The sequence below is a fragment of the Zonotrichia leucophrys genome, chromosome 7, assembly GCF_028769735.1.
Source record: "Zonotrichia leucophrys gambelii isolate GWCS_2022_RI chromosome 7, RI_Zleu_2.0, whole genome shotgun sequence".
Classification (NCBI taxonomy): Eukaryota; Metazoa; Chordata; class Aves; order Passeriformes; family Passerellidae; genus Zonotrichia; species Zonotrichia leucophrys.
The window spans coordinates 24429516-24443974 of record NC_088177.1 but is presented as its reverse complement, the minus strand read 5'-3'; the positions used below and the strand labels follow the sequence as shown (position 1 = coordinate 24443974).

The following is a 14459-nucleotide window of genomic DNA, read 5'->3' as shown; positions in this document are numbered from 1 at the left end:
CTGAAATCAAATATACTTTAGTTTTTTAAAGAATCAATTCTCCATGTCCCAGCTGCTCAGAAGTACATATAAAGCACACACTAGTTGTCCATGCTTAATACAATAAGTATGATTGAAGTCACAGTGACTGTCACCCACACAGCACCTCTGTACACCTGTGCTTTAACACACAGCTCTAGAGAACACCTGAATCTGTTTGTCAGACTTGTATCATTATTACCCTGCAATTAAAACCCCCAAAGCTTTTTATCATAGTAATTCTGACTACATCAGGGGTGGGCTAACAAACCTCTCTGCTAGTTGGTTCTTTTTCACCCCAACATCACTTTTTAATCTAGAACTATCAAAACCATGATAATAGAAAAACAGTGACAAGCTTCAAAAATTTGACCCACATTTTGATTTTGCTATGTGCAAGTCTTTTCAAACAGCAAAAAAGAGCACAGTAAAGAAATAATACATAATAGTAGTAATATATTAAAGAAATTACATGGTATGAAGACTGAGGAATTGTTAAGAGTTCAAAATACCTTTTTAAATAGTGTTGGTTTAGTGCGTAATTTGCCAATATTGATTTTTTTCCTTTACAAATTTCCACTGCTACAGCATTTAAAAATATTTTTTCATTAAAAGATCAGGCTTTGTTCAAAATACTACCTCTACCACATAAAAACAGCGAGGCATTCTTTGTTGTCCAGTTCTGCAAACACTTCAGAGACACTTGGGTAATATTTTACTAACAGCAAAATGTTTGCACAGGTGACAGCATGAACCCAACACCAGTGAAAATTTGGGGATGGGAGAAGGGAAAGGACAAGAGGAAATAAACTTCAAGAGCCTACAATGTTTCTGTTGCGGTAACTATTCCAGTAAAGCTTTAAATGGCGTAGATTTTGTCAATATCATACATAGAAAAAATATAAATCATATCTTATAAATCATGGAGTACCTGAAGAAATATGCAGTCTTACAAGAAAGTAAAAGCTGAAAGAATGTTTTAACCAGGATACAATGGCAATACATTCAGAGACCCCCAAAATACATATATTTAAAAAAAGAGAAACTCTAATTGGCATCTAAAATGCATACCAACAAACAAAGATATAATTCTCACAGCCCCATTTGTGGCATACTTCTGATTTCATTCACGAGGAATAAATCTCAGAAAACGCAACCGAGGGAAACACAGTATTTTCATTTTTAAAAGAGTATTCAACTGCATTTGTCTAAATTTTATATATATCAAGCAAATTTGAAGAGAATAAGAAATATTGAGGATTCTCCTGAACATGCTGCCTTGGAATAATGAGAAGGATACTGTTAACTCCTAAAATAATCCAAAATATGGATCTACTTGTTACATATAATCTGGAATTGCATATTTGACGTTGCCTTTCTAATTCTATTTTCAATTTTGTAATCAAACATCTTGGTTTTTGTTTTGCTAGAACCAACTTGCTCTCTTTTTTTGGTTTAATCTTTCCTAGATGATGAGCAGTCTCAAAGAGAATTTGAGAGGCACTTCAGAAATTATTTCAATTGCATGGAACTTCAATTCAGAAGTCAATTTCAAATTATGGAAACATAAAAGCAAACATGTCTAGAACAGTGACAATAATTTTAAAGAAGAAAACATACTCACCTATTGGATATCCCAATGCAAAGTCATTGCTTTGTGTAGCAAAAATAGGGAACAAACCTGCTTTGCTAAATCGGTTCTCAGGACTGGCTACTAACAACGTTAAAACACAGACTAAAAAAAACACAGCAGCTTTGGCAATTAAAACACTGTACAGGAAGGACCAATTCACATTTGAAAAATTAAGTACCACCATGTTTTTGAACAGTAAAGCCGGGAGTGCAAAACGGGACACAAAATTTCCCAGTCCTTTGGCCTGAGTTGATGTGATAATGTTGGCTCTTCCTGCTATGTAGCCACAAAGAATGATTCCAAAGCATTCCAACAGGGCTGGGAAAAGCCTGCTTATTGACATAGAAGGGGGATCGCTGGTGGTATTGAGTCCAGCTTGTCCAGGCAAAGAAAGAGACATGTTAGCTGAAGATGAGAGGTTCTTTGCAGTGAAATCTGAATATCTATCCATTTCCTCTGATCGCCTCTTCCAAAAGAAGAGTGTGAAATGATCTCATCTGTAAAAGGAACCAAAGTACACTTATTAACTTTATTCCTTTAAGTACAAGCTTATGCCCTCTTAAATTATTACAAAATGGACAACAGGAATAGCCCCTACGAGAACTGAGGATCAGGAAAGAAAGATAAATGTGATGAAGAATCAAAGCTTCTCCACTATGATACAAAAACATTTGGCAAGGTCCTCTTTAACTTCCAGAAAAATTTAGAGTTTAAATTATCATATCACCCTTGAAGTTTGTACCTTGCTTCGTGCAACTTTGACCTCTCCCAACATTTCAATATCATGTGCTAACGACAGACTTTTCAGTTAGCAAAGAATCCACAGATGACACAGCAGCCAGTGATCTAATTCATTGCACTAGACCTGACCCATATTTCTACATACAATTCTTTAGGTCTGGACCAGGGAAATTTAAGCATGCATGAAGCATTTATGTACAACAGAAATATCTGCTGACCCCCTTCCTCACTTGGTAGCAGCAATTGCCTTTGGAAGGGCTGATTACAACACCACAGGTTCTATATGCAAGCAGACATGTAAAGTCTACAGATCAGATGAGGAGAGTGGATATCAAACACAAATATTCATTGGTCAATAGCAAGGTCCTGCCAGAAACAGATATGGCTTTGGCAATATAGCTCTGAAACCCATGCAGTCCATCAGGTAACTGATGCACAAAGTTCTGACATGACTAAATCCTGAAGTACTTTGTTTAGGAAGTCAAGATGACTTACCTCACTTGTAGGGATAGAAACTAAGGCAAGGGTGAACAGATTTCCCTAAGCTATTTAAGGTATCCCCTAAAGTATTTAAGGTAAAGTCAAAATTGCCAAGTCCCAAGCAATGCTTTGTACAGCACAATCTGTGCAAATTAGCAACTGGTTTAAGAATCTTCCCAACCTTTTTCTATCCTATCCACAGGGAACACAAAACACAGCAGCCACGTAAATAAGCAAGTAAATCAAGTCAATGCAAAGGTGAGGTCTTGTAAGGTCTGTTTCACACCCTGGCATCCAGCATATAAATATGCACAAGCTTCAACTCTTTGACTCAGGACTTATTTATGCCTGAGGCTTTTGGTAAGCACTTCTGGTAATTCATCTGGACTGAGCTGCTGCATCATCCGGATCTGTCTAGCAGCCTTGGCTATCCCTTCTCCCAAGGAAAATGAGTCTCACTCCAAGGAGGGCTTATTTTAAAGGCTTTACTTTCTTATATTATAGATGATGAATTAGCTTAGACTTATTTGGACCAGAAACTCAATGTATTATTTGCTACAGAACAATGGGAAAACTTGCAAGAAATGAAGCAAACAACAAACCATTTCTTCTACTAAAAAATTTAAGGATATTGTTGGAATTTGCAAAATGTTCAAAAGAGGACCACAGACAGATTTCCAACACTGAATTCTTGAAAGAAATCAGCAACATTCTACACTAGCTGTAAGGTAAAAAGCAGGTTTTCAGCACAGCCCCATGTAAAATTCTCCAAGCTTACAGCACTGCACAGAGGTAAGGCTCCCAGCAGTGCAATGTGTTCAACCTACTCACTGCTCTCTCAAGGTATTTTTCTTCAGCAATAAGATACAGCTGAAACTTTTTTAACCAAATACAACATTTGATCTGTAGTAGGAATGTAGTACAGCCATATCTATCCCTAAATTCTAGCATTCCTTCTCCTGTGCCTTCCTATTCAAGGCTAATGACAAGCCCCTCTTCCTTCTATATAAAAATCATTATTTCTCTTCACAAAATTGGTACAAAATGTAAATCCCTTATCTTCCTCACTTGATCAAAACTGACATGGATACACACCCACACAACTCTAACCATCATTTGTAAGAGCGATAGATAGAGAGATAGATAGATAGACAGACAGACAGACATAGATTCCTGCAGCCTTCCTTCAACTTCATTACAAGGGAGCCTGTCAAGTCATACAGGACAAATTTTTGGTAAACCACAAGAGTTTCAAAGAGAAGAACTCCATTACAGTAAAAGCTGCTCCTGGCACTCCCCAGAGGGCTTTGAGAGTGAATCATCTCTTCAGCTCGAGAGCCATGCACATCCCAAACCCTTCATATTTAACACAGAGCATCTATTGCCACGCAGTGTTTTCCAGAAATGCACACTTTCACATTCTGCTTAACACAGTGAGTACATCTCAGCTCTCTTTGCTCTATAGGATACAGACATTTATAGAACAGTTGTGAGATTATGTAATGACTAATCACAGATTTAATATACAGCCTTGTTACACCTCAGGCTTATCCCAAACTAGCATCTCACAAGAGAGAAATTATTTTCAATTCAGAGTTCTTAATGAAATCAGAGGTAATGATCTCATGTAAACCCAAAACCTGATATATTCTACACAGAAATTAGTTTGTTCTCATATGTTCTCATAGATGTAGCAAACTAACCAGACAAATGACACTAAAATAAGGAAATATAGTTGCAAGGGAAAGCACTTAGCTTTGACTCCATAGAACATATGATTTGTAGTTATCCCTTCAGGGTTTGAGGATTGAGATTTGAATCCTTGAGAACTCAGCCACAGCTGCATTTTTGGGAGCTGGAGGCCAATACAGACACAGCTTTTAGGAATAATACTGCCTCATCTGCTGTCGACTGTGCCAGGCAAGCATAGCTGCTTGCAGACAGACTGTCAGCTTGCACGAGAGGAAGCCTTGTATGAAGACCAACAATAGACACAGAGCAAATAACAAGTGCAGTTTAAACTTCCCACAAAACATTTCTCTTGTGGGTTGTCAATATTTGTAAATTCTTAAAATTCAGACCAGAAACTCAATTCTCCAGCAGCTGTGAGTTAAGCAACATCAGGTTCCTCTCCGAGTACAGAAATAGAGAAACTGTCTCCTTCACCAAAGGAGGGGAAAACCCCTTTCATCTTCTTTTTCTAATGAAAGTCAAAGACAGCATGAGTCAATAAAAGAGATAACTTCAATGTATATCTCCCCTCTGGTCTCTCACTTTTAAGCTTCCAACTGATAATCACTCTCAGGATAATATGGTGACACTGGCAAGACCGTGCACATTGCTCATAAATTATATCCCACAACATGACCTACTTAAATGCAATGCAGAAACTCTCCTACTTTAACAAAAGGATGACACATTATTTTACTCAGAAAATTATAATGGAATTGGGGTAGGAAGAGTTACCACTCGTAGCAGCTCTAATACCCCATTCTCAGCTAAGTGTGTACTACATGAACTTTCATGTAAAAATTTGTTAAGTCAAAGAGGAAGCAACTACAGGGAGATAAAATGATAAAAGTTAAGTGGGAAGAAGTGATTACCGCAGTTCCTAATTTTTGCAAGTTAACCACAATTTTTACTTTTCTCTTTATTGGGCTAAGAAAACAGAGAGAGAGAACAATATAGCAACAGCAATTAGCACAAGAAATGTGCCACCTATATCTGGAAACCCGGACAATGCCAGCTGTTTTTCACGACCACATTTCCTTTGCCATCCTTCTCCCAGGATGCCATTGCGGAAAGCCCCTGGCTGTGCAGCAGCCGCCCGCCCTGTGCACCTGGGGATGCTGAGGCCTGCCTGGAGCACACGGCTGGCACAGCTCACAGCAGCGCTTCAAGCTCCGCAAAACTTTGGCAGTGCAGCTCAGACAAGACCAAATGAAGCAAGAGCTGCCAGCGGCACCGAATGTCAACTCAGAAAATGAATGAAAAATATACCTCCACGTAATTTTCGCTTAAGCTGACATTGGGGCTTGTCGACAAATAGATATATACTTCTGAAGCACACAGCAAAACATTTTTCAAAAGGTAGATAACATTTTCTTGCCAGCACCCCTTTCAAAGCACCTCACTTGCACCACTTGCCAAAGTGGGATGTAAAATCCCTTGACTTGCAGCCAGAGAGCTAACACAAAACCAACGCCTCTCGCCTGCCCCTTCCCGGCCCATCGCTGCTGTCTTCCCATGGTCACCCCAGCTAGGAGCACACGGCATTTCAGTCAAAGATAAAAAACCAGCAGCACTGCCCTGCGTGACAGCTGCCTCAGCAGAAAACAGCGCCAGAAGCCGGGGAAAGGAGCGGGCAGCTTACCTACTCAGCTTTCGGTAGGCGCCTCCGCACCGGGGTGCGTGGGGAGGGTTTGTGCTCTGCCAAACTCAGAACCCCTCTAAGGCCGAGGCCGCCGGTACCGAGGCCAGGGAGGGGAGGTCTGGCCCGCCCCGGCCCGCCCCGCCAGCCACAGCCCCGCAGCCGCAGCCGGCGGAGCGCCGCGGGCGGGCGGGCTCCGGGCGGACCCCGGGCAGGCCGGGGCTGCGCGGCGGCGCGGCCGGGGGAGGGAGGGAGCGGCCGCAAGATGGCGGCTCGGCGGCCGCCGCGCGGGGGGCGGCCCGGGTCTCCGCCGCCGCCTCGGCCCCGGGGGCTTCCCCCGCGCTCGGGAGCCGCCGCCCCCGGAGTACGAGAGCGGAACGGGTCCCGGCCGCTCCCGGGGCGGCCTTCGTGGCTGCCGCCAGCTGCCCGCAGCCCCGCGGGCGGGAGGCCGGGCAGGGTCACCCCCCGTTATCGGCCCGAGGCAGCGTCACCTGCAGCTCGGCGGGCCCGATAGCGGCGCCGGCTCCCCTGGCCCTCAGCCTCCTACTCCCGTTCCAACTTTCCCCGGCAGTCAGAGCGCTTAGAAACACAACCCCGTGTTTTCCACGTGCCGTCGGCTCCACAGATCTGACCAGTCACTTGTTTCCCCAGTAAAAACTAAAGATTGGTAATGACAGAAGATTCTCTTGCAAAAAACGAGGACGCAGCTTTCTCAAGGCTTTCCCTTTGCACTGCAATTGAGGGCACAGCAGTTCCGGCTGCCCTTTTACTGAGAGCTAAGCCAGATTCTGCTGCTGCAGAGACAGGAGGAGTGAATTCAGTGTACCTCATTCTCCCCTCCTGATCAGACTAACCAGCTTCCCTTACTCACTAAGAGGCAGCAATAGGTGAAATAGTGGCATGTCAACCAGTCTGTGTGCTCAGTAGCTTCCCATTCCAAACTTCCAGCAAAAAAAAAAACACCTCAAAAAACTTGCAAGGAACTTCTAGGAAAAAAACCTAATTAAACAAGCCCTCTTTCCCCTTCAGCTAACATCCAAAAAAGACCAAAACAGAATAGAGAATTATCAAAAGATGTTATTGACAATTTATGAAGCATTGTGTCAGATACAAATTCTTTCCATAGTCAATTCTGTTCACAAGGTCTACTGTTGAAATGCTTACCAGAAATTTATATTATATAGCAAGAGCAGCAATATAACAGAAATAACACTTAAGGGGATTAATTGGAAATAGAGTTAAAAAAATCCTGTAAAAAAATGCAGCCAGGGACAGAAACTTATGGGGATAAACATGGCAGCTAGAAACTCTTAGAAGTTAGTACATTGTCTGCTTTAAATTTAATTTAATACTATCATATATCTGCTTTAAATTCAATTTAAAGATACTGATGCTTAAATTTTATCTTTCTGTACTAGTAGTGTATACACTTACTAGAACCTCAGCTGACATGAAGCAGCCATGTCAGTGCTTGACTCCTCACTGTCTCTCATTCCTGTCTACATCCTGTCCCAAATTTGGGCCCACACAGCCCAAGCAAAAGATCAGCAAGGGATTATTCCAAAGCTGTGCCAAGGTTTATGATGTATGTTTACAGCTGGAAGGTGGTGCAGCTTGTTGGGTAACACTCACCCACTGGTAACGTTAGGGTGAGACTTTGTTTTGATGCAAACACTAATAAAGAAGATTCTTTTGTTAATTTTTTCACTGTTGAAGTTTCTCTGCTTGGCACCTGACAAAGAGCACTTTCAGACTGATTGGTTTTGGAAATACAGTATAATAAGGCCTTTCTGATTTTTTGGCTTTCTGTCATTCATTCTTTCCTATAGACATGACACCTTAGAGGGATGTGCTTTGGGGAGCAGCAAGGGAGGAATACCAGACCATACTAAGAACTCTTGGTAAAAATGCATGCCTTCCCTTCTCTTGAATACATTTTTTTCCCCTTTGAAAAGATCATTAGTGCTTTAGCATTTAGTAAAGTATTTAAAATACAAGAATCCTTCAGCTGTTTGAAAAGAGCATACATTTGGCTGGATAGGCTGCTCATTGACTGCTATTGATATCCACCAACCACCAGCCTGATTTCCCAAGGGATCAGCAGTAACAGGACAGAGCTCTTTCCACCTCAGCTCTGGCATGCACAGCATGCCAAATCAGGTAAGCACACTTGACCCGAGTCTTGTGTCATCTATTGGGGAACACAAACAAATTAAAAGTGTAATACTTCAAAAAAGTAAATAGTAAACAACCTCAAAACCCAGAAAAAGTAAAATACTTGAAAGTATGAAAATGTAGTATCAAAGGCATGTGAAAAAATACAATAAAATTATTATATCTGCTGTCTAAATAAATGAAGCAAAAGTATATAAATAGGACTTAATATGGCATATTTCCTCTTGCAGATTTTAATCTTTTAAACTATACTATAAACAGCCTAGCAACTATCTCTCATTGACATGCAGCATCTTCTGAGATGAACAAAGAAGAACATGAGGGTCTTATCCCTTGCCCTGTTAAGAAACATGAAATCATTATTAACCAGACTGTACCATCAGAACAGCACTGTGAATAACTCAAGCACCAGATTACAGGACCAGTTCTCCACTTGGCTGGGAAATGTTAGGAGCATGGTTTTCTGGTTTTTTTCAGCCTGGATAATTAGCAATGATAACGTAATGTTGAAGTCAAGAAATCTTTCTAATGCAGTATTCAATATACAGGATACTCCTGACCATATCCAAAGACCATACAAGAACACCAAAGGGCAGTATTTTCTCACTGTTTGACACCTCCTCTCTTCTCCCTGAACATTTAACCAAACCTCCATAGGCGCTTTCTTTGAGCCACATTTTCTCTGGCCTTGAACATCCCCTTGTGTTCCACTGAGCATCTTTCTGTTCCAACATCCTGCCTTTATAGTAGAGTTAAATTTCTTTTTCCTTGGAAGATCTCTGTAAACTAAGGGTAACAGCCATGGACATCAATTCTCATGGAGTTTTACCAACCCACAGAAGTATCAAAAATCCCCCATGTATTAATTTAACACCCAAACATAACTACACCCACAGCTATAACAGTACAAATAATGCATGGGAAAGGCAAGTTTTTTGTGTACAACCTCCTGGGAGGACAGGTTTATAGAGACCATCAGCTCTTTATCACAGCTACCCTCTACCACTGGCAGCTCAGATCACAGTTGAACTGTGGATCACAGAAAACACAGTTACTGCCATTGCAAAGCCAAGCCTTCCAAAAGCCACTAAGCTGAAAGTTGTCCCCAAAATTTTAATTCAATCCTCTTGAGCATTCCCTTAAAATGACATAACATTGTGTAATCATTAACTACTCTCCCCCTTGATTTTTGTTGTTTTTCATTCAAATTGGGTGTTTCCATCCACTTATGTGCCACTACTTATGTTTCCATCCACTTACGTACCACCAAAGTTGTCAATAGATGATGTGGGAGACAATTTCTGCTTTTTGATCTGGGCAGCAGTTCAAGCATTGAAAAGCATCTGGAGCAACCATTACATGAGCCATCCTGTGGCTTTCATCACACTCATTTCCCTGCAACAATTACACACACACAGGCTGGGCCCACACAGGAACTGCGAGAGGTTCACTCTCAGTGACAGCAGGTTTCAGACAATGTCCCTTTCAAGGACTGGCAGCGACCACATAAAAACATTTTACAAAGGCATACAACTGAGCCACCTTGGAAAGGTTTCCTGGGAAGTCACAAATGCATCTTTGTACTCGGTGTGAAGGCTACTTCCCTGGTAAACATAGCAAGGTGTGAAGGCTACTTCACCAGTAAACTCAAGCACTTGTTGCAAAACCCGAAATTATGGGGTATCACAAAGAAAAGCACTCAAGAATTTACTGTAAGCAAGTACATTTCTCCAGTTTGTTTCTGAAAACACTAAAATTGGATTTTTAATTTTTTTCTTCTAGAGAACTAGCATAGAAGTTGTAGTCAAATTGTTAGGGTGTGGTGATAACTGAGACAACCTTGCCTTACAGTAGCAAGTGTCAGGTGAGCTTCAAAACAGCACTATTGATTAAAAATGTGGAAAATTCTCCAAATTACCTCTCAGTGGGGTATTAGAAAAATATACCTTTTCCAAGAATAGAAAAAAAGAAAGAATACAGAATACGAGAAGACAAGAAGAATGTCAGCAAATGCATCAGGATGAAATCTGTCTGGAAATTTACAGACAGCTGCACACCTTGTTTTCAACAGCATGGAAAAATCCAGGTACCAACACAGTAATTGCAGCAATGGATAGAGACATTAGCCCTTCTTAGGTAATCTCCTTATCAATCACAGGAAAAATACTTCCTCAATAGCTCCTTGGCTATTGACAATGAGCCACACATTATATGAATATTGGATTTACACCTACGGACAATGTGGCTTTGTAACTCCAGTACTGGAAAAAACACCCTTTTCTTACAGCTCATTGCTTAACAAGTAAATGGATTATATAATGCACAAGGCAGGACCCGTGCTCAACCTCTGTTTTCTTAGCTGACCCCATCCAAAAATGCATGTCTAACTTTGGTTATCGAAAACTGTAGTCCAGGGTTCAGAAAGTTGGTTGGTTTGTGATGTCTGCTGTCCTACAGTTGTGCGTAGGACGTGCAGGAAGGACATGAAATGATTATCAATACCTAGATGTGTCTGGTCACTTACACTGACTCACGTGGTTACTGGCAAATAAACTATAGTGCACAATACACACATGGTTGATTAAGCAACAAGGGAAACCTGAGGAAAATTAATCTGTAAACAGGAAATAGGCCCCTGGATTGTGTCTCTGGAGGGTGGTGTCACACAAAAAGCATTTGTCCCATTAAAGAATTTCTAAAACTTCTGAGGCTTAGATAGAAAAACCCAACACCTGAGAGAAATTCTGAGTGTCCTTAAAGCAATATAACACAGAGATCAGGAGAATGCCATATGTTACTCATAAGCTTAAGCTTGTTAACACAGAAATTATGAGGGATGCATTGGGTGTTTACATTCACCTCAGTTCCCTTGGAATACTTTTGTAAAAGATCTTCCTTCTTAAGAAAGCAATTTATCAGCTCATCTATAATTTCGCAGTTGTCCACCTCATTATCTGCGTTGGTTACGGGAACTTAATTGGTATTTTTCACATAGCATCTTTTGTAAGACAGTGGTATGCCCAAGCTGGTTTTGAAACAGTGTTTACTGTACTCCACGCATTCACTTCCACTTTGTTCTCTGGCTGAGACAATTCCACAGAACTGAAGGTGCAATTATAGCCTTCAAAATACTGTATCTGCCAAAAGAAAATACATGAAGCTAGTACAGACAAATTACAGAAAGTCAAACTAAGACTTCAGCAGTAATTATGTATGTTCAGGTGTGTTGAAATAGACCGCTTAGAAATTAAGCCCAGTAAATATTGTGCATGGTGAAATTCACCTCTCTAAAGCAAAAAATAAAGAAAAGTTCAAGTTAAATTATATGGAATTAAATAAAGTTCAGAATAACCCCACGTGATTTTAACACTAGAAGTTTTTTTTCTGAAACTGCTTCAGGGAAGACAAAACAAAGTAGAAGAGACCTCCTAAACATACAAATTCCATCCTTAATGCTAGGGCATCAACATTTTACTTGGCTCAGCAAGAAGGTAAGTGTGCTAAACTCAAATGCAAGTACTCAAAAATTAGTTACGTAGTTAACCAGACTAACTGGGGAAAATATGCAAAAGTCAAAGAAAAAAAAATCAGTATTTCAACTTAGAGATTACAAATGCTTTAGCTGAAAAATTATTATCAAGTTTTTTCCATTTGCCTCATATTATGGTTAGAGCTGTATCTAATGTATGTAGACACTTAAAATATTAAGTACTTTTATAATATTTATAGTATAGTATTTTCAAATACTAACAGAAAAACAGTATGGGGTGAAATTATTAAGAACAGAGCATAAGAGTTACAGCTCTTCCTCAACCTAAGAAAACCTTTTCACCCATTTTGGCATAGGCAGCTTATTACTTACATGTTCTCAGTACTCTGAGTGCTCAGTCACTGGAAGACCACTCAAATTTGGCCTGAATCCTCAAAACCACCACCAAAAAACCAAACAAAACCAGGACAGCTATTAGTGCTACACACAAGTTTCCTTAGCAGATGCTGCTAAGGAAAACCATTAAACCATTTTGCTCAGGAAAACCATTTAAAAGCAAGCTGCAGTGCTTAAATAAGCTGCTTCTGGTGTGTGACCTGCTGCCGCTGTTGCTTATTCAGCAAGAAATTGATTAGTAAAGAAATCCCACCAAATATCCCACCCCCCTAAAAAACCCCAGCAAACCAACCCAAACAACCCACAAAACCTATTTTGGTATCACAAATTAAAAGCTTTGGTCATATTTTCAGAATATGACCCACATCTTCATAAAGTCTCTCCATATACTAAATATGCATTTGTGGTCACATCACTATTTTGCAAGCCCCTATTTATTACTTACACAAATACAGCTTAAATGTTGTCCATCAAATGTATAGATTGAAGTGCATTGCCTCTTGTGATAGAAATCCAATAGTTTTTTGTTTATTTATTTCATATTCATTTCACCACTACTAAATCTTTCCGGCTACTTGTGTCACGGAACTGTATTAACAAGCCCTCTTCTTCCTGAATTGTCCAGCAGAAAGCTAATATACCTTCTCCTCATTATATTCAGCAGTTTGTCACTACATTTAAATTAATGGCCACAACAATACAAAGAACTTCCTTTCTTAACTCTTCCTTTTTGAGTAAGTACTGATTTTAAGACTGCAATATTGACAAAGTAAATACCTTAGAGCTCTCTGTTACTTCCACTCGGCATTTCAATTTAAAAAGATATTTTGTTTTAATTCTTAGCTCCTTCTCCAGCTACAGTTAAACAAACAAACAAAAAAAGAAGTTTAAAAATATTTTTTAAAAAAGCTAAAGACTTGGATTTTTTTAGGTCTAATAGTGTGCTGCTTTCTGTTGAAGTGCAGTGGAGTAGTAAGGTGTATTATGCTGTTGCATCATTTTAATGCCAGTGCTGGAATGTGACTTGCCTAAGAACTGTGTGACTGCGTGAAGAGTCAGCCGGATGCGCCTGCAGTGAAACCGCGGTGGTGAAAGAGCGCGTAGCGTTCCCGAAGCGCTGCAATGCGCGCGGCCTCGCGGAGCGCGCTGGGCCGAGGGGACCCGAGGTACCGCGCAGTTCCACGTCCCGCCACGGGCAGCAGCGGCAGCGGCGGGTGGCCGGGCTCGGGGAGCAGGGCAGGCGAGTGGCGGCTGTCGCACGCCGTGGAGCGGCGCTGAACGCTCAGCTGCCCGGGCCCGGGCCCGCCGGACGGGCGGGAGGCACCGCGCGGGCACGGCGACACCGCGCGGCCACCGAGACACCGCGACCGCGGCACAGGGAGAACAGCCGGGCTGCGGCTGCATCCCCCTGTGCCCGCCTGCCTGGCTGAAAACACACACACACAAGGCGTCTCATTTTCTGATGCACGCTTGGACGTGGACTAGACACGTATCCAGTTAAAAAACGTATTTTCAATTCCTGCCCCTGCTCACAAGTGGCCATATGTAAGAGAGAGGGAGGAATGAAGGTTCTGGCACATACGGTGATTCTCTTAAAGCACCCAGCAGGGTATTGTTTCTAAATCAGCAATAAACTGGAGCAAACACACCAGCCCCCCAGTTGACTGGCACTTGGATGAAAGCACAGCAGCAGTCCTGCAGGCACAGCTCAGGAGATGAAAGTATCTATTTAGAGGAAAGGATCATGTATCTGTCTGATTTCAAACAAAGGCTCTCAGGTTTCATAAGGCACCCAAGATCCTGGCCAAATAGCAGAAGTGAAAGTTTCTGTTTTAAGTAAGGAGGGGGAAAAAACTTCAACAGAAGGATTTCAGCAGTTTGCAGTGAGGGCTGGTTTTGAGACAGCACAGAAAGTACTGATGGGCTCTGCAGTCCCTGACAAATAGCACAATGATGTTATCTACAGGTACACGAGTTCCAGTATCAAAATACCAACGACAGACTGGGGTTTCAGCCTGGACTTTCACCCACAGCCTTTACCTTGCTCTCTTCAAAGTGCTCTGATTGTTTCAGCTGCCTTTGGCTCTCATGGCTTGGTAGTGCTCAGCCTTCAGATGCAGGGGCTCTGCTGCTCCACAGGGCACACGAGGGCTCAC

At 41.5% G+C, this 14459-nt stretch overlaps 1 protein-coding gene across 3 annotated transcripts in view; it reads right to left on the bottom strand.

Annotated features, from left to right (window-relative positions):
• GPR155 (G protein-coupled receptor 155) overlaps window positions 1–14363 on the bottom strand; it is a 34616-nt gene extending 20253 nt beyond the window's left edge. The window contains exons 1-2 of one of the 3 annotated variants that reach the window (XM_064718280.1): window positions 14344–14363; window positions 1643–2148 (exon numbers count right to left, since the gene is read on the bottom strand). In XM_064718280.1, coding sequence (XP_064574350.1) covers window positions 1643–2102 — 460 coding nt within the window. In that variant the 5' untranslated portion in view covers window positions 2103–2148; window positions 14344–14363. Of the gene's footprint in view, window positions 1–1642; window positions 2149–6245; window positions 6470–14343 lie in introns of those variants that run through there. The other 2 variants (XM_064718282.1, XM_064718279.1) reach the window with 2 other exon arrangements.
• Window positions 14364–14459: the final 96 nt, after the last annotated feature.